This window comes from Eschrichtius robustus, chromosome 11, assembly GCF_028021215.1.
Source record: "Eschrichtius robustus isolate mEscRob2 chromosome 11, mEscRob2.pri, whole genome shotgun sequence".
NCBI lineage: Eukaryota > Metazoa > Chordata > Mammalia > Artiodactyla > Eschrichtiidae > Eschrichtius > Eschrichtius robustus.
The window spans coordinates 87786061-87814032 of NC_090834.1; the positions used below are offsets into that span (position 1 = coordinate 87786061).

The 27972-nt window shown below is 34.4% G+C and overlaps 1 protein-coding gene across 1 annotated transcript in view; it reads right to left on the reverse strand.

The window, feature by feature from the left end:
- The window catches only part of CCDC73 (coiled-coil domain containing 73), a 114287-nt gene that overhangs the window by 42982 nt on the left and 43333 nt on the right, over positions 1-27972 (reverse strand). The window contains exons 6-8 of the mRNA XM_068554197.1: positions 18761-18799; positions 12947-13082; positions 12333-12412 (exon numbers count right to left, since the gene is read on the reverse strand). Of these exons, the coding sequence (XP_068410298.1) occupies positions 12333-12412; positions 12947-13082; positions 18761-18799 (255 nt within the window). The remainder of the gene's footprint in view (positions 1-12332; positions 12413-12946; positions 13083-18760; positions 18800-27972) is intronic.

Below are 27972 nucleotides of genomic sequence, written 5' to 3' on the forward strand. Positions count from 1 at the left end.
CCAAGTTATTAGCAGCTAATAAGAAAAATTTATGTAAGAAATAATTATAACGTGATGAGTGCTATAATACAGGAAGGAATGTATAGAAATATAAAGAATGAAACAGTTTGGTTGAGGGCATCAAGAAGGCATTACACAGGAAAGTGGTATTTGAACTGAGTCTCTAAAGATAAATTTTTGAAGAGGACAAAAAAATGAGTAGATATTCCAGGCAAAAAGATTCAGAAAGGTACAGAAACATGAAAGAGCATATTTTTCAGGGAAACAGAACTAATATGATATGGTTGGAGCTAATTTGTTATGGGTAAGGGGGAGGAGTAGAGTACTGGTAGTTGTGACTAGAAGTTTGGCAAAATTCAAATATTGAAAGATTTGTAGGCCAAGCTAAAGAGTTTTAATTTTATCCTATAGACAATGAGGAATTAACCACTGAAGGATTTTGAATAAGAGAATGACATAACAAGATCTGCATTTTAGAAAAATAACTCTGGCATCATTGTAGAGGATAGACTTGAAGGGGATACAAAAGAAGTCTTCACTGTGAAGTTTTATGTCCACTGAGTTTAACAGATACATCCAAACACATTTAAATCCCGAAACACCAGCTTCTGAATGGTGTGTACTTCATTGTACTGCTGTTCTGTGTATAGACTATATTAAATACTCAAGGATGTGATTTTCACATTCCTGATTACACAGCACCTGAACTCCCTTTGAATTTTGAAGGCCCACTAGAGAAGCCGGAAATGCCAAATACTAGCTTTATAAGCATGACACCAGGCTCTGCTAATCAGAAGCACATGTCTTGGATATTGGATCAGGAACTAGTAACACAAGAAAAAGAACTGCTGCAAACCTTTCTGTTGGTACATAGCAGGGGCTGTGCTAGTAACTTCAACCTTCCATGGACAACAGTGATACTGCTGTAGCAGTAGCAGTATCTACTATGGTCAACAGTGATGGTACAAGCTGCAGTGTACAACAACTTAGTAGTGGAAGTTGGTTATATACCTTCTTTTGTTTATGACAGTTTTCCAAGTCTGAGATGACCAACATGCAAATTCCTTTGCTGAAAAAAATCATCTTACAATTAAGAATCTTGATTAATACACTTCAATTTTTAAAAGGTTGTATTTAAGAACCGAAGTTGGTTCATTAGTGTGGTGAGATTACAGGAAATTTTTATTTTCTTCATTTTGCTGTTAGGTGTTTTCTCTTTTTTTCTAAAACAAACACATATTTCTCATGTATCAGTTTTAAAATAGTATGTAAAGCTATGGAAACAGGTGCAGTCACTTAGTTATTAGTTAGAGGAAAGATGATGACAAATGACTGAGTCTTAAAGAACTCCAAGATTCATGGATTAAAGAAGCTGCTAATACAGAAGGCTGAGAAATACAGTCAACTGAGGCAGAAAGAAAACCAAGAGAATGTGGTATCAAGGAAGCTGAAAAAGGAACAGCAGAAAACAGGGCTGTCAATACCTCCAGAGTTCTACATGTTATAACCTCAGCCACCTAGAAGGAAACTTGCCTGATTGATTACCTTTTAACCCCTAGTCCAAAATCCAGGAGAATGGATTCACTGGTCTTAGTTCACATATTCCCTTTAGATACGTGCACTACATAAAATGACTGCTAAAGTAACCACGTGGGTTAAGAGATACGGCTTTATTCTCAGAAAAGCAGGCAGACAAAATAATGTACAAAGAGAACAATCAGCATGTACTGAAAAATGAAAGAAGTTTGAATGAAGGAGGTAGGCGTTGAAGAATGAGTAGTATACTGGATATCCTTCATTTGTCGCTCCTGATTCACCCTCCACTTTCTCTGTGGCCGGTGTGGCATCTGTGGATATAGCAAGCAAGCTCCCTTCCCTCTGGCTTGTGGGGCTCAATCTCTGGGAGGCATCAGTAAATCAGTATGCTGGGAAGAGAGAGAGATGGAGGTGTTTCCCCAGCTCCCTCCCTACATGACAACAAATTGGCAATAGCTCTGTACCTTTACCAAAGGTCACAGCTTCTGAACTGTAGCTTTCTTCTACAGCTTTACCTATAGCTCCCTCCAGGTTCCAGTATCTGCTTCCTTCCCTTGCCACCATCAGGTCTACCTTCTATCCCTTGTTGGTTTCCCTTAACTCTGCCTACAACTCTGTAAATAGCTCTTTCATCAAACTTTTCTCAATTTCCCATACCAATGTGCCATCTGTTTCCTGCCTCAATCCTGTTTAATACAAGTAAGTTGAGAGAAGGCATTTCAAGTTGGGGCAGGGAATATGGAGGAGAGAAAAGGTAAAAAGACAGGGAAAATTAAGAATTATGATAATGGCAACAAAGATTTTGGATTAAACAGAATGGAAGATGCTTATTAGGAAGTAGTAGGAAACAATGTTGAAGATGTAAAATGGGACCAGACCATGGAAGTTCTGGAAAGCCAATTAAAAAAGTTTGGGACTAAATCAACATGTTGTACACCTTAAGCTTAAACAGTGTTATATGTCAATTATATCTCAATAAAGCTGGAAAAAAAAGTTTTGGACTTGATTTGGTAGACAAAGGAGAACTATTCAATTTATCATTCCTTCTACATATGCTAAGTATCTAGCATGTGTCAGGCACGTAGAAGCAATAATATTAAACTAGTAACTTAGTAAAGTTAGTCCAGCAAAAAGAGTGAATAAAAACTGGAGAACAGAACACTGGCTACGAGGCTATTTCATTAATCCAGGCATGAGATGATGAATGTCTAAACCATTGAGAAATGGATAATGAAAAATATGAGACATTCTAAAGGAAGACATAATTGAATAGACAAAGGAAATGAAGGAAAAAAGATGATTTCAAAGCGTTTAGATGAAGCTAGAAGAAATAAGAGACCATGAAATGTGAAACAGAGATGCATGAAAATGGAAAGGAAACGAAAAATCTGCTTCACTGATGAAATAGATGAAAAATCTATTAAAGACAAGAAATAAGAGAGGGACAATATTCTGAGATTGACTCTTAAGAAAGCCAAAAAGCACAAATCACTAAGCCTAAGCCATAGGCTGTTACTGTTCTAAAAAAAATCGTTCATTCATTATTTTTCAAATTATAAAAGGTTACATATGATGAATTCCCTCAAATGAAGTTTCAAGGTATCAGTGATGGCTCACCGTCATAGGGAGCAAGGTGATTTCCTTTGAAGGGAGAGTTGTATGATTTTTTTTTTTTTGGCAGGGGGAGGAGGAAGGATGGGGAGAATAAAGAATCAATCCAATGGGTGACCCTGAAGTTACAGTAAGTCATAAAAGGCAATGACCTGCAGGCAGTTGAAAATACAGAACTGGAGATTAAAAGAAATGTGAGGCTAGAAATATAGATATGAAGTCATCTATATGAAGTGAATGATGGAATTAAGGAGGATGAGCTAATTGAAAAAAAGAATATGAAGAAAAGAAAGAGACGCTATGATACAGCTTTGGAGGAATCGGAAAAAAGAAAGATAATCTGCGAACCGGAGGAATTTATTTGTACCCAAAGACCCTTAAAAAGTGAACTATCACACAGATGTTCAAAATTAATACATTTTATAGTTTAAACATCATTTTGTACAAAATACAATATTCTGTAATGAAAAGCATGAATTGTCAGTATAAGTTAGGATGCTTTGGTTATAACTATCAGAAAGCCATACTTAAACCATTAAATAATAATGAAATATATTCTGTAGCAAGAGGTAATTTAGGTATTCCACAGCAACTGTCTCTTCCTGGAACTCTTATTAAAGAGTAAGAAAAATTTTCTTTGAACCACCTCCTGCTAGCCAGAATTAGATCACATGCTAATTCCTGAACCAAATACTGGCATAAGGAATGGAGATGATATTAATTGGCTTAGAGACAGACTGATCATATGAGGTGCACTAGATGTTGAGGAATTATCACAATATCCACTACATGAAGAATTTCAACTAACATTATAAAACTTATAGGTTGTTTAGAATATTACTGACTACAAATAGTATACAGTACAAAGTGAGGATAAATGGAGACTTTTTTACAAGATGCTTGACTTTGAATAATTCAACTAACTGTTGGATCCAGTTAACGGTTTTTAAATTGTGCTCTGAGAAGTCCTAGAGGTTCCATGGAGCCCCTCCACAGCTGCTGATAGAGAAGAAAGAGCCAACTTGTATGGCTCCAGTGTTCCTAAAACTCTCCCTTCAAGCACAAGTAGCTCTTCTTTGTTTTAATACTGAGCTTCCACATCTTTAACAGAAGGTTCTACAACTCAAAGAAAGATAAAAACCAGTAGATCAGATGATCCTTATGATTCCATGAAATTTAGAGAGGATCTGAAGAAGACAAATAGTTGGCAGAGAACTAGTCATTGTAGAAATAGAATATAATTCAAGCATGAAGGGGGAAAAAGCAATTAATGAGTTGGAAGAAATTTCAGACTTTCCTATCTGATAAAAAATTTATCAGATGAGGCAATGTTTTAGTTGTCTTGAAAGCCTATGCATATAACCCACCTATAGTTATGGTGCAGAAAAACTGCACCATCAAAATTTGCCTTAATTTTTTTTTTTTTAATTTGCCTTAATTTTAACCTAATTTCACTTGCAAGTAACAATAATCCCATAAATTTCTATGCATGTTAAACTTTCTGAAGTGCTTTTCCACATATTATTTTATATTTCTTACACATATATAAAACAGGAAAGGCAGATATCATTAAATTCATATTGCAAATGAGAATATAAGGAGAAAAGCAACACTAGTATGATCTAAGTCATGTACCTCCTTCAGATGACTATAGTTGAAAGGTTTAGTTTTAGAGAAAAAAGGTAAAGTATGAGTTAAAATAAACAGAATAAATGAGAAATATTATGCAGGGAATTATGTGTAGGCAGGAATAGGCCAATGGACTGGGTGAAGTAATGGAGACTAAAAGACTAGAGGTCAATCTAAGAACAGAGTGGGGTGTGTAAATGTTACAGGTGATAGAAAAGGATGCTCTGGTTGGAGAAGGAGAAGGGCTGAATGACAGAGCCCAAAGGAAGCAGTATTTAATGATGAGTTTCAAGGTAATGGAAATACTAGTCTAGATACGCAGAGTCAAGGTCTATGGGGACCTAGTAGTTTAGGAGGATGAATATTAGCAACTTCCCCTTTTAATAAACATATGTTTTCTAATGGTGAATGAAGCAGAGAAGAAACTTATGCGGATGAATTGCTTATACTGTTACTGTTACCAGTAGAATGGTTAAGATCACAGGTTCTGGAGCCAAATTTGTTTGGGTTCCAAACCTCACTCTATTTTCCTTGTTGTGTAACTTTAGGTAACTTACTTAAATGCATTCTGCCTCAAGTTCCTCATCTGTAAAATGGAGATATAATTTTTTTAAAAACTAACAAAGTGCCTGGCATGTAATAATCTATGCAACAAGTATTTGTTGAGCATCTACTATGTTCTAGGCATTGTTACCTGTTATTACTACTAAGGTGAATTCAAGGGATTCTATGATTATTTTCTCTACTTTTAGAATAAAGTGGTCTGAAGTCGTAATGGTGTTATGAATAACTAAGTATTCTTTATTTAAAGAATTAAGATTCATTATTTCATAACTGATTACAATAAGAGTTTTTTTGTAGACTATGAACTCCTCAAGGAAAAGAACCACGTTTCATACTTATCCCATAGCACCTTAATACAGTCAGGGATCTAAGAAGAACTAAAAATTTTAATGAACATAAGAAGAGTGATGAACATGATATTTAAAAAATGTGACACCTTTGCCTAAAATAAGATTTGATGAAATCAAAGTTGATTTATTCAGGATAAAGCAAATGGCAATAAAAATACTTGGTGACAGCAGTCAATGTCAGCCAAATAAGACTATTGTTAATGACACGATAGTTCATAGTCAATTTGTAAAATTGTATAGAAAGTGGTAGGCGTTATAGTGCTAAATATATTGTATAGCATATAGGAAAGTACAGTGCTGGGGGTTTAATCACTGACTGAACCAGATGGCTTCCTCTGATCAAGGTAACAACCACAACCCTGTAGACCACCATGTTACAAATAGATGGTCCTCATTTAAATGTGAACAGACCACTACAGTTTTCTTACCGATAATAAAAAAATAAAGCTTAGTAGGTGGTGAGTCACTAACATTATGCTAACTTTAAAAGAACAGCATATTTTGGGGCTAGAACCTTGACTTGTCTTAATCAACAGCCCTAAACTTGTGAGATTAAAATGGGTTAATTCTGCATTACAAATTCAGATCCAAGAATATTCTAGAAAACAACAATTACAGACATAAGACAATATAATAAAATATTCTAGTTCATAAGCCATATGGTCATTGACTCAACAAACTTTCTGAATAAAAGAATTTATTGATCTTATTATATCCACCCTGGATAAACATTCAAAAACAGGATGATAGTTAAATTGACTATGCACACTGAAGGATACAAGAATAAAGACAGTCATTTCAGCAATTAATTTAAGTTTTTAAAAATTTAGGAGATTAGTTCAAAGGAAAAATATCGGTTGGAGTACCTCAAAGTTTTAATCTCAACTCAGATTTTCAGGATGTTTGACTAATATTTATGTTGTTACTTGTTATTTAGTCAAACACCACCTGAGTAATAAAAAATCTTTTATGCTAAACTGATTTTTTTAAAAGACACCAATGATATTAGGTTTAAAATAATGTACATCTTTCTTTGCTTTGCACATGGTGTTCTAAAACCTTGCTTTCAAGCTGCTTTTTTGTGCACTAAACTGGTAATTTTTAAAAGAAAACTTGCAACAATTTTTCTGAATTTTAAATTTTTTTATATTGGGTTTTCCTGGAGCAAGATACACCTGTATAAAGTAAACAACTTAGAAATTAGTTAGATGGCTTGTTTTAAAATAGTAATCTGTTCTAGATTCACTCCTAAGATACAATGTCCTATTGATAAAAATATAATTAAACTGAGGTGTATGGCTAAAACTTAAAGTAGCTTACAATTCTCTGAATTAAAAAAAGGATTGGTTTTCTAAAAGTTTTTCTTCTGTCTAGGTTACAAAGTGCAACAAATGTCTTATGTCTTTCTGTCAATACATTTTTCCACAACTGAAAGCATGGAGCTGTTGTAATCAGCTAAGTTTTATAGAAGATACTCTAAAATACATCAATTCCTATTACAGTAACTGTTATGAAACAACAGGGAAGTGGGAAGGGAGTGGCAAAGGGCAAAAACCCAGTATGTGGCTGACAAAAGTAAAAACTAATCATTTCTTATGTCTTTCTTTTTCTCTTATATATTATGTAATCTTAAGAGCATATTAAGTTAAAAGCAGAGACCTTCACAAAATGATTTTCGACTGAAAATGTTTTTGATTTTATAGCTCTTATAGCTTTTAAATATCCTGAACTTTTAGTACATTGTCTGTTTTCTAACCATTTTATTCAAAGCTGTTAGTGCAGCAAATAAGCATGCAGCACATGCTTTGATCTCATTAAATTACAACTTATAGTTCCTAGAGTCATAAATATCAAGCCCTTTTCTCCTTTACCCCTCCTCTTCTGGTATGAGGTAGTCTGTTAAATATCACTATCTCCTTGAGTCCTCTGACGTTTACTCAGACAAATAGCAGAGGTTATGAATGCTGCTCACAGATAGTATCAGGAATTCTTCATGATTGCCATAATGGTGAACCCAGCATTCAGAACCGTAATACTTAGTTTTATCTAACGAGTAAGTTTGGTCTGTTTAACTTTGCTCCACAAAAGGAAAAAGAGAAAAAAAAAAAGAATTCCATCTTATCACAAACCAGTAACTTAACTGTCCTGGACATAATCATAGAACAGCATAAAAGAAAAATAAAAGTTATCTTTGGAAAAGTTAATGATTAAAAGTGTTAAATGAGTAATGGAAAACAATGTTACTAGGCTTGATTAGCCTCTGAAAAAGAAAATCAAAACAGAAAACACTTTTCTTAAAGTTAAAAATTTAGGCTACACTAAAAACTACAAAATTATTGTACCTAGAATGTCTGAAACATTAAAAACTATCTGTTAAAATATATTTGTAAATTCTTACCCTTTCGGCTTCTCGAACTTGGAACTCTCAAAGGTAATAACATTCTCTCACCTTACCCTTCTCTACAGTCTCTCTTCCAAGAACTATTTAGCAGCATGATTACTGACTTAATGCTTTCTATAGAGACAGAGGCCACCATCACATGACACCTCAGTACATTTAGGCAGCCCTGGCCAAGGCTGCAAGACCTGTGAAAAGGGGACAAGTGTGCTCATGAGCAACACTATTCCACTTGTGTACAGAGACATTTCTTTAATCCTTTCACAAAAATCCAGCAAGGGAAACGCTCCATGGATTTACATGAGCCCCATCTCCAACTACAGGTCAGTCTTAAACTATACATTAGAAATACAATAGTCTATTACGTTACAATGCAACATTTGTCCTTATTTAATGAAAAAAATACATAATTTAATAGAGAAATTTATGAGGTATAATATTTTCATAATAATGCAAAAACTAACTGAATAAAGGCACATATGACTATTTTAATATAATCATCAAATTAATGATCTAACCACTTAAGACATTGATAACAATATTAAACAAAAAATAAACCAAAGAGATATCACTGAAAATGTGCTGATTCACAACTACTCAGTCAGTATCATTTATTTATATTTGCTTTCAAAGTTTATATTGATAAAAATGAATGGTCCATTTAACAATTCTGATTTGCAATGACAGACAAAATTTTCAAATTACAGCTTTTTCTCCTTATATTGTAAGAGCCATCTTTAATATTCTTAAATGTGACTGAAAAGAAATATTCTTTACATATAAATTGTCCTCTTGGGACTTCCCTGGTGGTCCACTGGTTAAGAATCCACCTTCCAATGCAGGGGACGCAGGTTCGATCCCTGGTCAGGGAACTAAGATCCCACATGCCAGGGGGCAACTAAGCCCGTGCGCTCTAGAGCCCGCGCACCACAACTAGAGAGCCTGCACGCCAATTAGAGAGAAGCCCGTGCGTTGCAACAAAGAGCCCACACGTCACAATGAAAGATCCCACATGCCACAACAAAGATCCCGCACACTGCGACTAAGACCCGATGCAGCCAAATAAATAAATAAATAAATATTTTTAAAAAAACTGTCCTCTTAGGTAGTTTGCTAGATAGACAGAAGACTTTTAAGGGCTAGGGTCATACACTTATTACCATTCTAATATTCTGTACTGGGCTACCCCTATGCTCTTACTTTCTGATCCCTCAGGTACAAGGAGAGAGTCCAAGGAATATGAAACCAATTCATTGGCAGTTACAAGAACAAGACCTAGATATAACAGAGTTACAAATATTAATGGTCTTTGAACTCTGGCTTAGCATTTAGAAGTCACGTCAATCTTTAGCCCACGTGGTCCTGCTTTCCTTGAAATGGTACTAAAAGATAAAGTAGTAAAACTTCCTGATTTCTTGAATTATATATTAAAGTATATGTCATTCATCTGGTAGCACAAACACTCCTCTTCAAAACTTAAGCCTGTGTCTCTGTAAATAATAAGTTGTCTTAATAAATTTTTTATTTTTGTAAAATTATAGTTAAATATAAAAACAGAGGGTCTTCTGGTTTCTGGTCCAGCATGTAATGAGCTTAGTTAGAAGTTTCCACTTGATCCTGCCACAAGTAAAAAGCTGAACAAACTGAAAATCAACAACTCTTCTTACATCTGCTAGACAAATGAGGTCATAAGGCAAATTGCTGCCTCAAAAATTGGAGAGATGGACAGGTAAATACAGAGAATCAGAAACAGAAACCTCCACAGGAACCAATGCCAGTGTAGGAAAAACTGAACTGTAATTGACTAATTCCCAGAGGCTCAGAGTGGACAATTCAGAGTTAAAAAATTCAGCGGGACACAGTCATGGGGGTCAAACTTTTGTGAAATTTTACCTCCAGGTCCTCTCACAGTGAATATCAGAGAAAATTCCCTCCTGCTAAAAGCAGGAGGAAAAGGAGAGAAAAAGTAATACACCAACTTTTGAAATACACCAACTCATTTTTTTCTTATCAACAAGTCCTGCCCTCCGGAGAAACTATTTGACCTGAGTTTAAACTACCTGAGGGAAGGGTAATACCCAACTCTAGCCCCCTCCAACCATCTTTGTGCTGCATGGGGTGGGTGGGCAGGGACTGAGAAGCACTGGTGAAATTCACAGTCCAGGGGCAACAGGCTCGTCTAATCATCGGACACCCATCCCCCTACCTTACCACTACATTACTATACGCCTATTGACTGCAGTTTCTTTCACCCAGTATATCATGTCTGCCTTCCAACAAATAAATTACAAGGCATACTAAAAGGCAAAAGACACAGTTTGAAGAGACTGAACAAGCCTCAGAACCAGAGTCAGATATGGAAGGAATATTAAAACTATCAGACCGGAAATTTTTTAAAACTATGATTAATATGGTAAAAGCTTTAATGGAAAAAAACAGACAAAACATGGGAGAACAGATGGATAATGTAAATGGAGAGATGGAAATTCTAAAAAAGAATAAAAATGAAATGCTTCAGATCAAAAACACTGCAACAGAAACGAAGAATGACTTTGATGGTCTCAGTAGTAGACTGGACAAGGCTGAGTAAATAATCTCTGAGCTTGAGAATATGACAATAGAAATTCCAAAACTGAAAACAAAGAGTAAAGACTGAAAAAAGCGTAAGAGACTATCCATCACCTGCGGGTCAGCTAATGTAACATACGTAAATTGTAACATATACATGATGGGAGTACCAGAAGGAGAAGAAAGAAAGAAAAAGAAGCAATATTTGAAGCACTGATGACTGAGACTTTCCCCAAATTAATGTCAGACACCAAACCACAATCCAAGAAGCTCAGAGAACATCAAGAAGAAAAAGTGACTAAAAAAATGAAACCCAGGCATATCATATTCAAACTTTAGAAAATCAAAGATATTTAAGTGACACTCAGTAAACGTTGTTTCAAAGCATTTATTCAGTGTCAGTAAAGACAGGTACTTAATTGTCTCAGGGATAAGGAGGTGGTCCAAAGTGGTATTATTTCAGTTGGGGCTTTGAAAAGATTAGGAAAAGGAAGTAAGTCATTCTCTGTAGAAAGAACAAGGCTTTGCCTACTTCACCTTGCTCTCATACCGTTCTCCCCTGTTATCAGTGGGGATATTTTTAGTTGCAAATAATGGAAAATTAAACTGGCCCTAAGGAAACTGGCTTAAATAATAATGGGGATTTACTGGCTCACATAACTGAAAAGTCTAGAGGTAGGGCAAGCGCAGGGTTGGTCCATTCAGGAACTCAAAAATGTCATCAAAGAACAGGTTTCTTTACATCACAGCCATTTGGCATCCACATTTCAAGTTCCTCCTTTGTAGCTTCTCATGATTGTAGGATGACTGCCAGCCCCAGTAGGAGTTACATTCTTCCTGGTTTATAACCACTGGGTAAGGTCATTTATCCACTCCTGAGCCAAAGACTGTGGCTACAGTAATGAAATATGTTTATGGCCTTCCGCCAATTTAGGGCTCCTCTCTAAAGCTGGAGGCATCAAAACAAAAATCTGGATAAGTTTAGGAAGAAGAAAGGGGATGTTGATGCTCAGTAAGCTACCAATAAATATCCAATGCACTCCTTCACTCAAAATGCTCCAGCCATACCAGACTTTTTCTTGTCCCTCAAATACACTAAACTCTTTCCTGTCTCAAGGCTTTTGCTGTTCCCTTGCCTGAAACATCATCCTCTTCCCTCCCCACCACTTTACCCCCAATGTAATGAAATCACCTATGATAATGTCATCACATCCTCTACTTTTTCTTCATATCACTTATAACAGTTTTAAATTATTTGATCTGTGTGACGGTTTTATATGTAACTCCTCCATTGGACTATAACTCAAAAAAGCAGGAACATGTTTCATTTTCTTCATACCTGCACCCTAAGTGCCATATAGTACCTGGCACACAGAGCCACTCAAAAGTTGAATGAATGAATGATGCTAATGAGATTAACATATACTGAATGCTTATTGGTTATTCATATCACCATAAAAATGCATGCCACTGGTCACAAGTCAAAGAAACAATATTTTGAATGGGTTAGAACAAATTCATTCATTGCATTTATTGAAATCATAACTCAAAGTTTATAAATCTGTATTTAAAACATTTCATTTATCTTTATACAAAAAAAACCCACCCAACTTTTCTGGTATTATTTCATAGAACTAATTAGTTTTATATAATACAATAAACCATATCAATCATACCTTCTTTAAACTGCATATTTCAGATTCTTGTTTTTTATTTAAAGCTGAAAGTCTTTTGTTTAACTGTATTGCTTCCTGTACTGTAACATGAAAGACACTTAGGAAAACATTATATTCATTGTACATTTTAAGGAAATATTAGTAACATGGACAAGGAAAATAGCCTCAATGCAATATATATAATTATTACTGAATTTAATAATATTAATTAAACTGCCATTTACTATTACCAGTATCAGATAAGTTCAATTTATTCATTATAAATAAGTCCATTTAAACATTTCCTCTTTTTTTTTTTTATTGGAGTATAATTGCTTTACAATGGTGTGTTAGTTTCTGCTTTATAACAAAGTGAATCAGTTATACATATACATATGTTCCCATATCTCTTCCCTCTTGCATGTCCCTCCCTCCCACCCTCCCTATCCCACCCCCCATCCCACCCCTCTAGGTGGTCATAAAGCACCGAGCTGATCTTCCTGTGCTATGCGGTTGCTTCCCACTAGCTATCTATTTTACGTTTGGTAGTGTATATATGTCCATGCCACTCTCTCACTTTGTCACAGCAAACATTTCCTCTTAAATATGTTAAGTTTAAATAAGATAGCACCTACCATTTTGTTCTAACTTTTCATGATTCTCTTTTACCAATCCAAATTGACCTGTTATTGTACCATAGTATTTCTCAATTTCATTCAGTTGCTTCTGATGATCTTCTTTAGCCAGAAAATGTAACTGGACTTTTTGTTCCTATTTTGAAGAGTTATTTTAAATGTTATATATATATATATAACACATACATACATATATATACACACACATATTTATTAAACATACATAACAATTTATTGTTTTTAATAACTGTTGTTATTAACGTAAGTATGTCATGAAAAAGTACTCTCTGAGTACACCTTAGGGAGGAAATATTAGTTAGGTTCTAAATCTAGGTAAAATTAAAGCATTTTTTTTTTCCTGTAACAAAATAGTCACTTAAGGTTATATTTTCCTTGTTTATAATTTCTTTTTCAAAATCAATTGGTTGCTTTATTTACCGAAAAGTTAATTAGTCCAGTACAGCACTAAGCAAAGTGAGGGGAATATTATTAAAGCAATACTCCTGATAATTTAGGAAATAATTTTTTTCTCTAAATGCTGGCATAATCATAATGTACATTATCAAAACTCAGATAAATTTTCTGAGATTAATATTAACGAATATAGCACCTTCTCACTGCATTAAAAACTGGAACAATGAGAACAATATCAGTGATAGGGAGACAATATAGTATAGCAGAAAGTTTACTTAAGCTAGGAGACACAGTTGGTAAAAATTGGACCCTATATATAATATGGGCCTTCACTGCTTTCAGCTAAAGGAGCTTGTTTTACCATACTTAGAAAAATGACTTAAAATTTTTAAAAGAAATATTATGTTAACAGGATCAATAACACCCTTCGAAAGTTTTTATTTTGGCATTAGCAGAATCATTGATTGATTTCACAACTTTCATTCATTTCTGCCACACACTTCAGTTTCTACTGAGAGATGATAAACAAAGAACAGTGTAGGCCCATCAATAGGCACTCAGTAATTACTTTCTGAATGAACTGTTGTCTCATAGAGTTCTGACAGTGGCAATTTGTTAGATTTGCCTGGACAGGGTCTATTTCTCTTACCCAAAAGCAACACAGTTTCAAGTATTTCCTTGAAATACTTCTTCATTACAATCTAGTAGACCAAATTCAGGGGTCCTATTCTCCCCTAGTCAAGTATAGGGCATATTACTCCAAATAAACCAATTGATTTCTACATTCTTGGGATTTGAATCTTGAGCAAAAGAGATTATAAAGCTAAAGAAGTTCAGTGGTGATCCTATCCAGACTGATATGAGACCTCCTCTGTCCTGGGTTCCTACATCCTGCTTCTCAAACCCTGGAATTAACCTAGTCCCTGTTCATTTTCAAAACCATTCTTGACTCTCTGATTGATTGCAAGTGTCTCCACTAAATTTCCTTTTGCATAAGTTAACCAGAGCCATTTTGTACTGCTTAACACCAAAGTACAGGCAGTATAGTAGAGTGGTCAAAAGCTATTCTGCCTGTGTTTAAATCTTGCCTCTGTAATTTAGTTGCTGTGTGACCTCGGGAAAATTATCTACCCTGTCTTTAAAATAGAGATTATAACAGCATCTCCCTCATAGGGTTGTTGTGAAGATAAGACAAATTAATGCCTACAGAGCACTAAGAACAGAGCCTGTCACATAGCAAGTACAATATAATGTTTTGTTATTACTATTCCTTAAATGATAAAAGTGCCTTCAATAGCCTAATGAAGTTTTATTTGGACTAAGACTAGCCCTCTCAAATATTAATAAGGAACACACATAATTTAAGTTGTACCTAACTATATTAACTTGGCAAATCTGGTGAAAATCTTAACTTTTTCAAAGATTTTTTTAAACAATTTTAAACAAAGTGATAAGTACACTGGCAATGGTTATGAAAGATGAGCTAAATTTTTCTCATGCACTTCTATGGGCTTTTCAAATTCACTACTTAGTCATTTGAATTAAGCATGCAGTAGTTATAAATTCAAACAAGTTGACAAGTGCACTTACCCCTGAGATCTTATGCTTACCTGGGTAGTCACTATTATCAATAACTAAACAATGAACAATAATGACCCATATTCTGTTCCTCTAAAATACCACTTAATTCTCTAGAGAATTATACTCCTTTCAGGAGATGTGTAGAAACCCAATACAATTTCACTAAAAATTGGTCTAAAGGCATTTTTTTCAATTCAAGGAATTCTTTCAATTTTTCAAGTCAAATCAATTTTTAGATAGCCTTTATGAGAATACCATCCACTACATATTAATACACATTAATACTGTCAATGCCTGCAAAGGTTAACTAATCCCGGTAAGTAAAAATGCAGCAAAGATCAAACTGAGTTCATATGTATTCTCTACATACATAGAGCTCTGTACACATTAGATTAGTTTGTAACATACTCTATCCCAACACCCTTTGCTTGAAACCAAAGTTGAATTAAAATGCAGTTTCATTTGTTTGCATGATACAATTCTGATTTTCAAATACATTAGTCTATTCAATGGCCATGATAAATGCTATAAAGATGTTTAAATCACAATGGGCACCTATAGCTCATTAGCTCATACAGGCCTATATGCAACTGTTCACATATGAACCTACTTGGCTGCCCTGATTTAGTTTTGATAATGAGATGAAGAGGGCAGCTTGCCACTAACTGCATGACTGTCAGCAAATAGTTTACATTCTTTGGGAAGCAACAACAAAAAGCAGATTGGTAACACCTGCCTGAGAAAGCTAAGAACATTATAAAGAATAATACAACTAAATTGATGGTGTTATTATAACTTTAACATTACATACTATAGCATAATAAAGATTATTTTATTGCAATGACTAAGAAATGGCTAAGTATGTAGTGTTTTTGTTCTTTTTACCTCTCTGAATTGGGTCAAGTTATTTTCTCTTTCATACACTTTTACTACTAAATGCAAAGACTGTCAACAAGAAAATAATATCAGGATTGCCTGCTTTCCAAATACATATGTACCTCATTTTAAACAATTTTAATCTTTGAAAATCAAGATTAGAGAAAGACAGCACATGCATAATTACAAGTGTGTGTGTGTGTGTGTGTGTGTGTGTGGTCTAAAAGTTTACGTAAAAGCCTCTTAAGGCATTTAAAATAGGAATAATTTAAAAATAACATTTACATCCAACTTTTTAGGACTATACTTACTAATAAAAGCCATAGCTGCTCATTTCCCTCATTTCTTATTTCCTTATAGAGACTGATTTGAAAACTTTTGGAGATAAAATTAATTTCCCTTAAAACAATTAGTTTGTTATAAGTAAATTGTAGAGGAAAAGATTCAAAACCCAAAAACAAACTTCATATATTCCTCATTTCTATTTTTGCAACTTACCTTTTAATTTCTTCAATATAAACCCAGAATAAATCAATGGGTTATAAAACTCACTTTTTAAAAACCCATGGCATCTTTCTTAGGATATTGATACTTTCACCTTTTTAGTCACAACATTAGGTATATACTACTTAAAAAAACTAAAGTTACATATTTTATGTGTACAGATGTATATAATTATTATAATCATGAAGATTACTTCCAGACAAGTCTTTAGTCTAAAAACATTCTACTCTGAAAGAAAATATGTGGTAATTCCAAATCTCATCAAAACCTTCAATACAGAAAAATTGTTTTAATTTAATAAAGACTAAATAAATCCTTCTTATAAGTCTTTTCTTTAGAGGAAAGTGATATACAAAAAAGATATAAACTATAACTAAGAGATGGTTGGATAAATTTTTATTTTGTTCGTTAAGCTCTATTGGCAACTCAGTTACACAACATAGTCACCTATACAGTAATTATGGGAACACAGCAGGAAAGATTTTCATCAATGACCAAATCAATTAATTTGATGTTCTATAGTTTATTTTTATCATATTTAGTTGCATTCATTTTATTGGTAATGATCAATGTGATCATTTGTTCAAGAGAAGATTTGGGTACTTTTAGAGATAGATGAATCTTTCCATTCATAATTGTGTTAATGTATCTAGAGACATACCACCTCTACATGAAAATCACCTTATTGAATTCCCACAAGACAGAAATTTACTAGTAGTTAAGAGCTTGCCTATAGGAAATCATGAACTTCTTTATAAGTGTCTTAATACTATTTTTAAAATTATTTCTTTTGGGACACTTATCAATTGCTCCCCAAAGTCCTGCCTTGGCACAAGTGAGCATCTTGTTTCATGTCTTGCACATAGTCAAATAATATCAATATAAAAGGATAATGTGCTGATTTGAATAAAATTAACTGGATTACTGAATACTGTTTAGTACTTTGAATAAAGAAAAGGTCACCTGAATTATATAAGAATAATGTAAAAAGAATAACGTAAGAATGTTTAAAAAAAGGTTTATTTTTAACTTTTAAATCCATCATCTAAAATATACATAATATTCTGCCAAAATTGGCATGAAATATTGTGTATTTATCAATATATAAAATTATTTTAATGCAAAGTGATTTATTTAATGCTTTGAACTGTCAGAAAAAATATAACTATAATTCAAATTTTAGTAGGTTCTTAAGAGTCTTAAATTCACATTAACAAAATGCTCAAAAGTGACCAAAAACTATCAAAAGTGTATTGCATGTTTCCATGTTTTTTTAAGATTATAAGTATCTGTTTGATGAAATTTTAAAGTGGAATAAAATAAAACACATTTTATGTTGCCTTTGATCTTTAACTTGTAGCCTTATCTCCCAGGTCAGAGGGTACATTATTCAATTTCACTATATTTTGTGTAAAACCACTGTAGCGTTGAAGATGACTTTCAGTACAAATGTCATGGTACTTAAAGCTAAACCAGAATCTAGTTTTTCAGCTCCTTAATTAAAATCATAGTTTAAAATAGTCTGACAATATTATCTGTAGTCTTTCCAGTTGAACAGTGACAGAATTTTCACATCTTTTATTCAATCAAGCTTAGCAATCTTTCTATGGCTCTTTTATTTTCTAACACACCAAAACATTTCAAGAACCAAAATACTTAACTCTATATTTTTGTATTTAACATCATAAGGAATGATCTCTCATTTCTTACTTCTCATAGATATAATACATAAACCTTACTCAAAAATTATTTTTACTTGCCTTACAGTCTGCTCCAAAGAAGGAAGAACGAAATAGCATAAACCTACCCAATAAGCCCTCTGAAGATATAAGTGGATATGGGAGAATTTTGCTCAGTCAAAAATACAGAGAAAAAAAGTCTTCTGAATCAAACAGGGATAGAAAGATAGAATATCAAAGTAAATATTTCATAAAATGTTATGCTGTAAAAATGTAAATATTAATTTTAATATACTACAGAAGAGGAATGCACAACAAATTAACACTTGTTGAATGATAAAGGATGAGTACCATATCCCAAGTGTAGTATTCAAATGCTACTTCGTATTATTTCAATTTTTCAGGCTAAAAGTAATAACTACGTGTTTACACAAATACCTAGAACAGATATCATTAAAGTAAGGGGTTTCAGAATTCTGTTGTTTTCACTTCTTTGTTGTTCAATTTTCATATAAGACCTCTACCAATAATTTGGGAACTGTGTTAAATTTATTTTATAACATGTAAATACTATCTGGAAATAAATTTGTGAAATAAATTCATTTAAGCTATATCTGAAATTGTAATTCAGTCCTTTAAAGGGGATATTAATATCCAGTTTCAACTTTTTTTTACAATAAATGTCACATTAATATTGACAAAAATACTGGGCACATTATGTACTAATCTGGGGTGGGTGTATATTTTGAAATTTCCTTACCATTTCACTCACTTTCTTCTGTAAAGAATATTTAGAAACCTTGAAAAAAATAAGGGGAAAAAAATCTCATGAAAACTTTTTAGTTATTTGTTCTAAATTCCTTCTGATATTAAAATTGTATGTTATATAATGTGACGTGTATCTTACATGCACTTTTTTCCAGTGACACTTTTTCAAAATGTTACTTACCATAACTTTATTCCCTATAACAAGAACAATACATTTATTTATTTATTCAACACATATTTATGGAGCACCTACTATATGCCAGCCATTTTCCTAGGATCCTGGGATACAACAGTGAACAAAACAAAGTCCCTGCCCATAATAAGCTTTCTGTCTAGTGGGGGTGGTGGTAGACAGACAATAAAATATAAGTAAAAAGTACAGAAGTTAGAGAGTGACAACTACTATGAAGAAAAATAAAGCAAGAAGGACAGCAAGAAAACCCTAGGAGAGTATGCTACTTAATATTAGCTCTTCGTTGAAAAAATTTTGATAAAATAGATAAGCATAAGGGAAAAACATTGTCTTAAACAAACCATCTCACAACCCAGAAATAACAATCAATAATTCCATGGTACTTCCAGATATTTTTCTATGTATTTATACTTTAAAAGAGAGTCAGTAGGGGGTAGAATAAAAATACATGTACTATTTTGTAACCTATTTTTACTTAATATATAGCAAACACTTTTATATTACAAATTAATCTACAATGCAAGTTTTTAATGGCTACACAGTATTCCACTGTTTAACTTTATACCATAGTTTATCAAATCACTCTCATTTTTGTACATTTACCGAGTTTTCAGTTCTATGAAAGAATTCTGAAATAAACATGCTGTACCAAGAAAACTCTGTAGTTATTCATTTTAGCAGAATAAATTCCAAGAAGCAGGACTCCTAAGATTTGTTCATTTTTATAGACTTAACAATTGTTATTACACACACAGTCCTCCAGAATGGTGGACCAAGTTAAACACCAACTAGCCATGTATGAGTGCTTATTTACTTAAACTCACCTAATATTTGCTAAAATTTAAGCAAAAGTTCTTAAAATTACTTCACATTTCCTGTGAAATAAATTTTTAGCATGCTGCCTTGAACAAACTAATAATTTTATTTCATTTTGGTGGAATGAGTTATGTGTGATTCATTTCTTCAACAAATATTGAATGCTTACTGTAAGTAAAGCACTAATGTAGACATTGGGGGTATAGTATTGGACCAAAAAATCCTGTCCAGCTTAAATTCTGGGGAATGTAGATAATTAGCAATATAAATAAGTTAAAATATATAGTTCTATTAGATATTGATAAGTGCTAAGGAAAAATAATAAATCAGGGAAGGGGATTACATAGGATGGCCAGGAAAGTCCTTTCTGAGAGGGCAACTTCTGAGTAAAGACTCAACAGAAAGTAAGGAAGAGTATTCCAGCAAGTGCAAAGCCCCTAAGGTGGGAAAATGTCTTGTGTGTTCAAAGAACAGCAAAGAAGCCAATGTGGCTGGAAGATTTAGTAAGCAAGGGGAAGAACAGCAAAAGATGAGTTCACAGAAGAGTAGGAGAGGAGGTAGGGCCAAATCACTGTAGGTCTTGTGGTGCATGATAATGATTTACTCTGAATGAGACAGGAAGCCACTGAAGAGTCCCAAGTACAAATGTAACAGAGCCTGACTTACTCCTTGAAAGGATCACTCTGACCGTTTTATATTAAAACTGAAGGAGAACAGAAGTGGAAGCAGGAAGAACACTTAATAAACTACTGCAATTGAGATGAAAGAGGATGATGAAAGAGGACTAGGGGTTAGTAGTAGACGTAGTGAGAAGTGGTCAGATTCTGGATATACTCTGAGGGAAAAGCTGAAAAAAATCTGCAACAGGAAGAAGGGAGTTGTAATTAACAAAAACAGAAAAGACAAATAAGTTAGTTAGCTTTCAGGGCGAGATTTTAGGAACTTAGTTTTGGACACGTCAAGTCTGAGATGTCTTTTAGACATCCAATAGTCGATCCAGGCTGGAGTTGGGGCTAGAGATATACATTTGGAAGCCCTGTGCATGTAGACCCCATTTTAAAGAAACGAGACTGGATGAGATCAGAGTATTTTTAAGGCATACAGACAAAAGCAAAGTAAAAAGGTAGAGGTCATCTAGAAAAATAAGGGGAAAAAAAAAAGACTGGTCTTGGGACTCAGACTGGAATTATACCTCCAGCTTTCCAGAATCTCCAGCTTGCAGACAACAGATCATGGCACTTCTCTGTCTCCATAATTGTGTGATTGTGTGAGCCAATTCCTCATAATAAATCAATCAACCTCTTTCTTTCTTTCTCTCTCTATAACAGGTTCTGTTTTGCTGGTGAACCTTCACTAATACAGCTACCATTAGCCAAAGATAAAACTGATAAACATAGAGCAAATTTACCAAATTCTTTCAGGTCACTGTTCTTCAAACATTAATGTCTCTGCATTTTATTCTTTCTGAACCATGATTCACAGCTCTATTTTATCAACACCTCTAGAGCACTTTCTAACTTAAAAAACTACCATGTAGCTGCATTCCTATGTCAAATAAGTCAAATTTGAAAGTAACATAACTAGATTGACATGAAATCTTTTTATAGATGTTCTATATAATGATTATTCATTCTGAAATCACATAAAACTGGTTTATAATACCAGATATAGGCAGCTTTCTAATACCGGAACAAAACTATACTAACACTAATTAGTGTATTAACAACAGAAAGCAATTTGAAAGATAAAGTACAAATGTTTTCCTAGTTATAGCTATCCTTCACTTTTTGGAAAATTGTATGAAAAGTTGACTGTAAAGTACATTTGTTTAGAGCAAATCTATTTTCCCATTAAATTAACTGGATTTATGTTACTTGGGAATAAAGTCCTTTAAATACTGTGCTAAAAATATTTAACCCCTCCCCTTCCTGAACAATTCAGTCCCAAGTTCATTAGGTGGGGAAGAGGTGAAGGGGTAGTGGTGGCAGCATTCCAGAACAGGGTATCAGGCCTGAATGGGCAGTCAAAAGCTGAGTAGGGTGCTTAGTAGGCAGTGCTGAGAAAGGGCAACCCAGGTATCAGAGTTGAAGCAGGGAGAAGAGGGCATCCACGTTAGGAAGGAGTAGCAGAATGGTGGCCTGGTCACATACAGGGTAATTTATCAAATAAGTAAATATATTAAGAATAAAGAAAGTCATATTTCTTACTGTAACAGAAAAGAAATATATAAATATGGAAGGGAAATAAATTAAAATTAACCTTATGGTTTTGGATTGGAAATGGAAGTAATGTGAATTCATGGTTTTTGACATATATAGATTGATAGAGAAACAAACATAATCATAAATGTGTGTTTATATATTTGTGTGTATATAAAAACATACATAGATTCCCTAGCTCTGTCTACTAAGAAGGTCTGAGACCAATGACACCCCAATAGTAGTGAGTGTAACAGTGCCCAGATCTGGGTGTCTACATTCCATTTTTCACTAAAAGGAACCAGGGCAATGTGGAGAAATGCTGTATTCCAGGGCAAGGTTACGTAAACTACAAGGTGATCCTGGAACATTTTGTTTTTACCTGAGAGCAGGAAAATGCTGAAAGAATGATAAAGTCATGTCCAAAAGACTAAAAAATCAGCCTGAATGGACTCCTACTGCCCAAACTAATGATAATGTGAGGATCAAAATAAATAATGATAGTCACAGATTTTTATCCATTGAATAAAATAAGAAACTACGATTCTAAACTGATATAAATAAATGAATATATTAAAAGTTTGGAGAGAAACAGAACATTTCTATTCAAAGTACCTGCCTATAAAATACTCTGATTAGAAAGGGGAAAAGAGTAACTTTCCAGTGGAGAAACTTGTCAGATACCACCTGAATCAAATGTTCAAAGTGAACATCACCAATAATAAGACAAACTGAAATCATCAGCTATCTGATAGAATTCAATTATAGGAATAAGGCCTTATTTCTGTAATATTCTTGCCAAAAATGCATAAACTATCTCTATTCATGAGGAAATATCCAAACAGAAACTGAGGGAGATTGGCACAACAATGTAAATCAACTATACTTCAATTAAAAAAAAAAACCAGGGCTTCCCTGGTGGCGCAGTGGGTGAGAATCTGCCTGCCAATGCAGGGGACACGGGTTCGAGCCCTGGTCTGGGACGATCCCACATACCGCGGAGCAACTGGGCCCGTGAGCCACAATTACTAAGCCTGCGCGTCTGGAGCCTGGGCTCCGCAACAAGAGAGGCCGCGATAGTGAGAGGCCCACGCACCGCAATGAAGAGTGGCCCCCGCTTGCCACAACTAGAGAAAGCCCTCGCACAGAAACGAAGAACCAACACAGCCATAAATAAATAAATAAAAATTAAAAAAAAAAAAACCAAACAGAAATTGAGGGACATTCTACAAAATAACTAGTCTGTGATCTTCAAGAGTTTCAAAGGCATTAAAATCATACCAAGACTGGGGAACTGTTCCAGACTGAAAGAGATCAAAGAGACATGGCAACTAAATGCAACATAAGATTCTAAACTGGATCCTTTTGCTAGGACAATTGGTGAAACCTGAATGGGGCATGAGAATTAATTTACAATTATATATCAGTGTTAACTTCCTGATTTTATGGTTGTGTTATGGTTTTGTAGGAGAATGTCCTTGATTATAGGAGAGATATTACAGTATTTGGGGTGACGGCATCAGATTGGCATATTACTTTTATTTTATTTTATTTTTTAAAAACTATTTATTTATTTGTTTATTTGGCTGCGTCGGGTCTTAGTTGTGGCATGCGGGATCTTCACTGCAGCATGTGGGATCTTTTAGTTGCAGCATGTGAAGTCTTAGTTGCGGCATGTGGGATCTAGTTCCCTGACGAGGGATCAAACCCGGGCCTCCTACACTGGGAGCACAGAGTCTTAGCCACTGGACCACAAGGAAGTCCCTGGAGTATTACTTTTAAATCATCCAGGAAAATAGTTCTCTGTAATGTATTTCTAACATCTCTGTAAGTTTATGATTCTCCAAACTACAAAATTTCCAAATATCTAAGAATTCCTTACGGATAAATGTGCACAGTCAAAGCTCCAGGAATTTAGTTCCCTTTTATCACTGTGGTTAGGTAAGGCCTAATAAGATAAAGATTCAGTAGTAGAAATAACACATTATGTATTAAGTATGCCTTCAGTTCTGTGAGAGGAATTACTGTCTTAATTTAAAAATTCAGTAAGTTTAAAATTAAGTGAAGTAGAGTAGAGAATATGATACGTTATTGCTTCACAAAATGGTCTTGTTTGGGAAATGCTGATGTATTTCAATTTCCTCATTTTACCTAAAGGAAAATCGAGGTTCAAGAAGATAAAGAGTCTTACCACAGGATCATGTGTAACAGTAAGTCTTTAATAGGCAGGAATAATTTATTTAAAATCTACAGGCCACTCAGCAAAATTTAGCCCTTAGGCATACTGTTTACATAAACAAAGTTTAATTTGTCAGGTAACTTAGATATAAGCAGGTTGCCCTGCTCTAACTAATCCCTTTATTATTTTTTTTTAATATATATATATATTAAAATTTATTTATTTATTATTTTTGGCTGCGTTGGGTCTTTGCTGCTGCACGCGGGCTTTCTCTAGTTGTGCTGAGCGGGGGCTACTCTTCCTTGTGGTGTGTGGGCTTCTCATTGTGGTGGCTTCTCTTGTTGCAGAGCACGGGCTCTAGGCGTGCGAGCTTCAGTAGTTGTGGCTCGCAGGCTCTAGAGCACAAGCTCAGCAGTTGTGACGCACAGGCTTAGTTGCTCCACGGCATGTGGGATCTTCCCAGACCAGGGCACAAACCCGTGTCCCCTGCACTGGCAGGCAGATTCTTAACCACTGCGCCACCAGGGAAGCCCTAACTAATCCCTTTAAAATCAAGTAACAAGGTACCATTTTAAATAGAAGTTAAACACATTCAAAGAATCCACTAAAGGAAAAATGATTCAGCTTTTGGTGTGTTGTGGTTTTGTGTCTATTTGTTTTATTTTAGAATTCAGTAGGTAGAGTGGCTTGGCTATGAGCTTTTCAAGAAAAGGCATTATCTGATTTCTTATTCCTGCACATGGTAGGCACAACCTCATGAACGGAAAAAAGTAGCAACCTAAGTAAAGGAGGGAGGGAGGTTGCTACATGATGGTTAAGAGGCTGTGAACTTTCTTTGCCTAATGGATTTATATCAGATCCATAATTAAAGAGGAAGTTTTTTTTCTTTAACTTGGAGGGGAAACACCAGAAGTATCTTCATTGTTCTACACTGTTCATATGTCATGTTCAGCCAGCCATAAAGTAACATATACATCACCTGTACTATGTCACAGGCTGAACAAGGCAAAACAAATCCTTACAGCTCTTGCACAGAGGGTCAGTCATATGAAGAAATTTCTTTTGATTTGAAAATACTCATTACATTATCCAGATAATTAAACATGCATGAGTGGTATCAAATGAAACAATTTAAGAAAAAGTGCTAAAATAACAAAGCACTTATAACAAAATTGGCATATTTCTTTATTGACAACATTTTAGTAGAAAAAAAGTAACACTTTTTCAAGATTTATTCAGAAATAAGGGGTAAGTTATGCCTAGTTCAAGATACTGTAAGAAACCACATTAGAGTCTTTTATAATAGCTATAATGGTAATTGCAGTGTACTCAATTATAAGAACAACTTTTTAATTTAACTAATAAAAAAAAATGTTTACCTACTGGGGTCACTTTAAACTGGATATCTGAGGTATGATAAGAATCACTGAAGTGTATAACTACATAAACTTTAAATAGTAGCCTTAAACCTCTATTTCTTTTCCATCAACTTTAAAGAATATTTCTGGATATCACCATCAACTTCATCTCACTGCACCTTTACTTTTTCATCCACAAGGTTAGTAGCATTTAAGTTTTGTTCTGTAACCATAATTAAGTCTCCCATGCTTTGCTTACAGGTTAATTCTAAAAACTGGAAGTCAACAATGTTTATGTTATTACAATCAATATAGATATTGTTTAATGCAAAGCCCAACAGGGTGTTAATACCACATTTCCTTCGCATAGGTCCAATGCGCTACAGGAAGGATGATTTTACTAGGGTCAGGACCTAAATATCTTCTCTTGTTTTAACCCATCAATTGCTCAAAACCATCCCAAATTTTAATTTACTTTATGCCTTAGTTATACGGTAATCTGTTTTCTCTGGAGTTTCTAATCACTTATCGCTTTGTTGCTGTTGTTGTTGAAGAAACAAGATATAAGGATTCTTTACTATATCACTAATATCTTCCAGCCTCTAATTCATCCAATCTGAGGCATGGAATCCATGCCCTTCTTTTTATTAAAAACATTCTTCTTGGAACTCATTGACATTTTGTTGTACTTAATTTTTATTCACTTTGTTACATCAAAGTAACAAATGAAATCCAAAATAAAAATTGCTTAATATCTCAAATGAGGAGAATCTAAATAGCGTTAAGACAACTGAATAACAACCTGAAAAAATATAGACTTAGATCCATATCTCATACTGTGTTACAAAGATAAACTTCAAATGATCAAAGATCTAATGTAAAATTTGAGTACTTAGATGTAATAAAAGAAAACATTGGCAAATCCTTTTTATAACTTTGTAGTTGTGAATGCCTTTCTAACCATGACAAACTCCAAAAGCCTTAAAAGAAAAATAAATAATTTATAGCAAATGTTAAACAAAAAGCCAAACAAACAAAATCAAAATACAAATGACAAACTGAAGAAATGATCTGAAGCCCAGAACACAAACACAAAGGGCTTATTTCAGAGAAATATAAAGAATTCATGGGAGTGACATCAGAAAGATGGTAGACCAGGAGGTCCCAGCCTTCCCACCCCCGCCACATGATTTAACAAGTACCTCCAAATGAAAATAGTTCTGGAAGAGCTGTGGAGTACAATTAAGAAGCTGCAGCAACCCAGTAGAGCACAAAAAAAACAAGGATGTCTGAATAGAAAAGTATAGGAAGCATTTCACCTGTGTCATTCCATCCTCTAGGTTCACACAGCTTGGCGCCAAAAGAAATGTCCTCAGCAACAACTCCCCCCAAATGGGAGAAAAGGAGAGCAGAAAGACACCAGCAGCCTTCACCACCAAGGACCTCAACAGCCCTCATCACTACCATGGACACCAGCAGCTTTCACCTTCAAGGACACTTACAGTCTTTGCTAATGTCTACACCTACCTGAGCTGATGGAGCTGCCTGGAGCCCAGGCCACTGTGCCCTTTCTTGGAACCAGAGCATTACTGCTCCCCAACCAAGCCAGAGTTGCTAGACCCAGCACTACACCTGGCACCACCACATATGCCACCCAGCCAGCATCCTCACATCCACCAGTAGGTCAAAGTTTATACCCACCAGAGCTAGTCCAAAAACTCTGAAAGAGGTCACTGCTCCTTCAATGCACAAACACCAACAAAGGAACACAAAAAATCAAGGAAACATGACACCATCAAAGGAATATTACAAATTTCCAGTAACTGTCCCCAAAGAACTGGAGATCTATGAACTACCTGAAAAAGAACTCAAAATAACTGTTTTAAAGAAGCTCAGCAAACTACAAGACAACACAGATAGATAACTCAAAAAAATCAGGAAAATATTACATGAATAAAATGAGAAGTTCAATAAAGAGATATAAGTCATAAGGAAAGAACCAAAAAAATTCTAGAGCTAAAGAACACAATGAATGAAATGAAAAATGTAATAGCTTCAACAGCACACTCAATGGAACAAAAGAAATAAACCAGTGAAGTCAAAGACAGATCATTTTAAAATATCCAGTGAAAAGAAAAAAGAATGAAAGAGGGTGAAGAAAGGCCATAAGATTTATGAAACACCATCAAAAGATAAAAGGAGAAGAATTTTAAAAATCACTATAAAAAACATCAAATAAGAAAAGAAGACAAGAGAGGAAGAGATGTACAACACAACTAAAACAGAAGACAATCAACAGAATGACAACAGTAATTCCACACCTATCAATAATTACTTAAATGTAAATGGATTAAACTCTCCAATAAAAAGGCACAGAGTGGCTAAACAAATATTTTTTAAATCCAGTGATACATCTGTAAGAGACTCACTGTAGATTTAAGGACACACGTAGACTGAAAG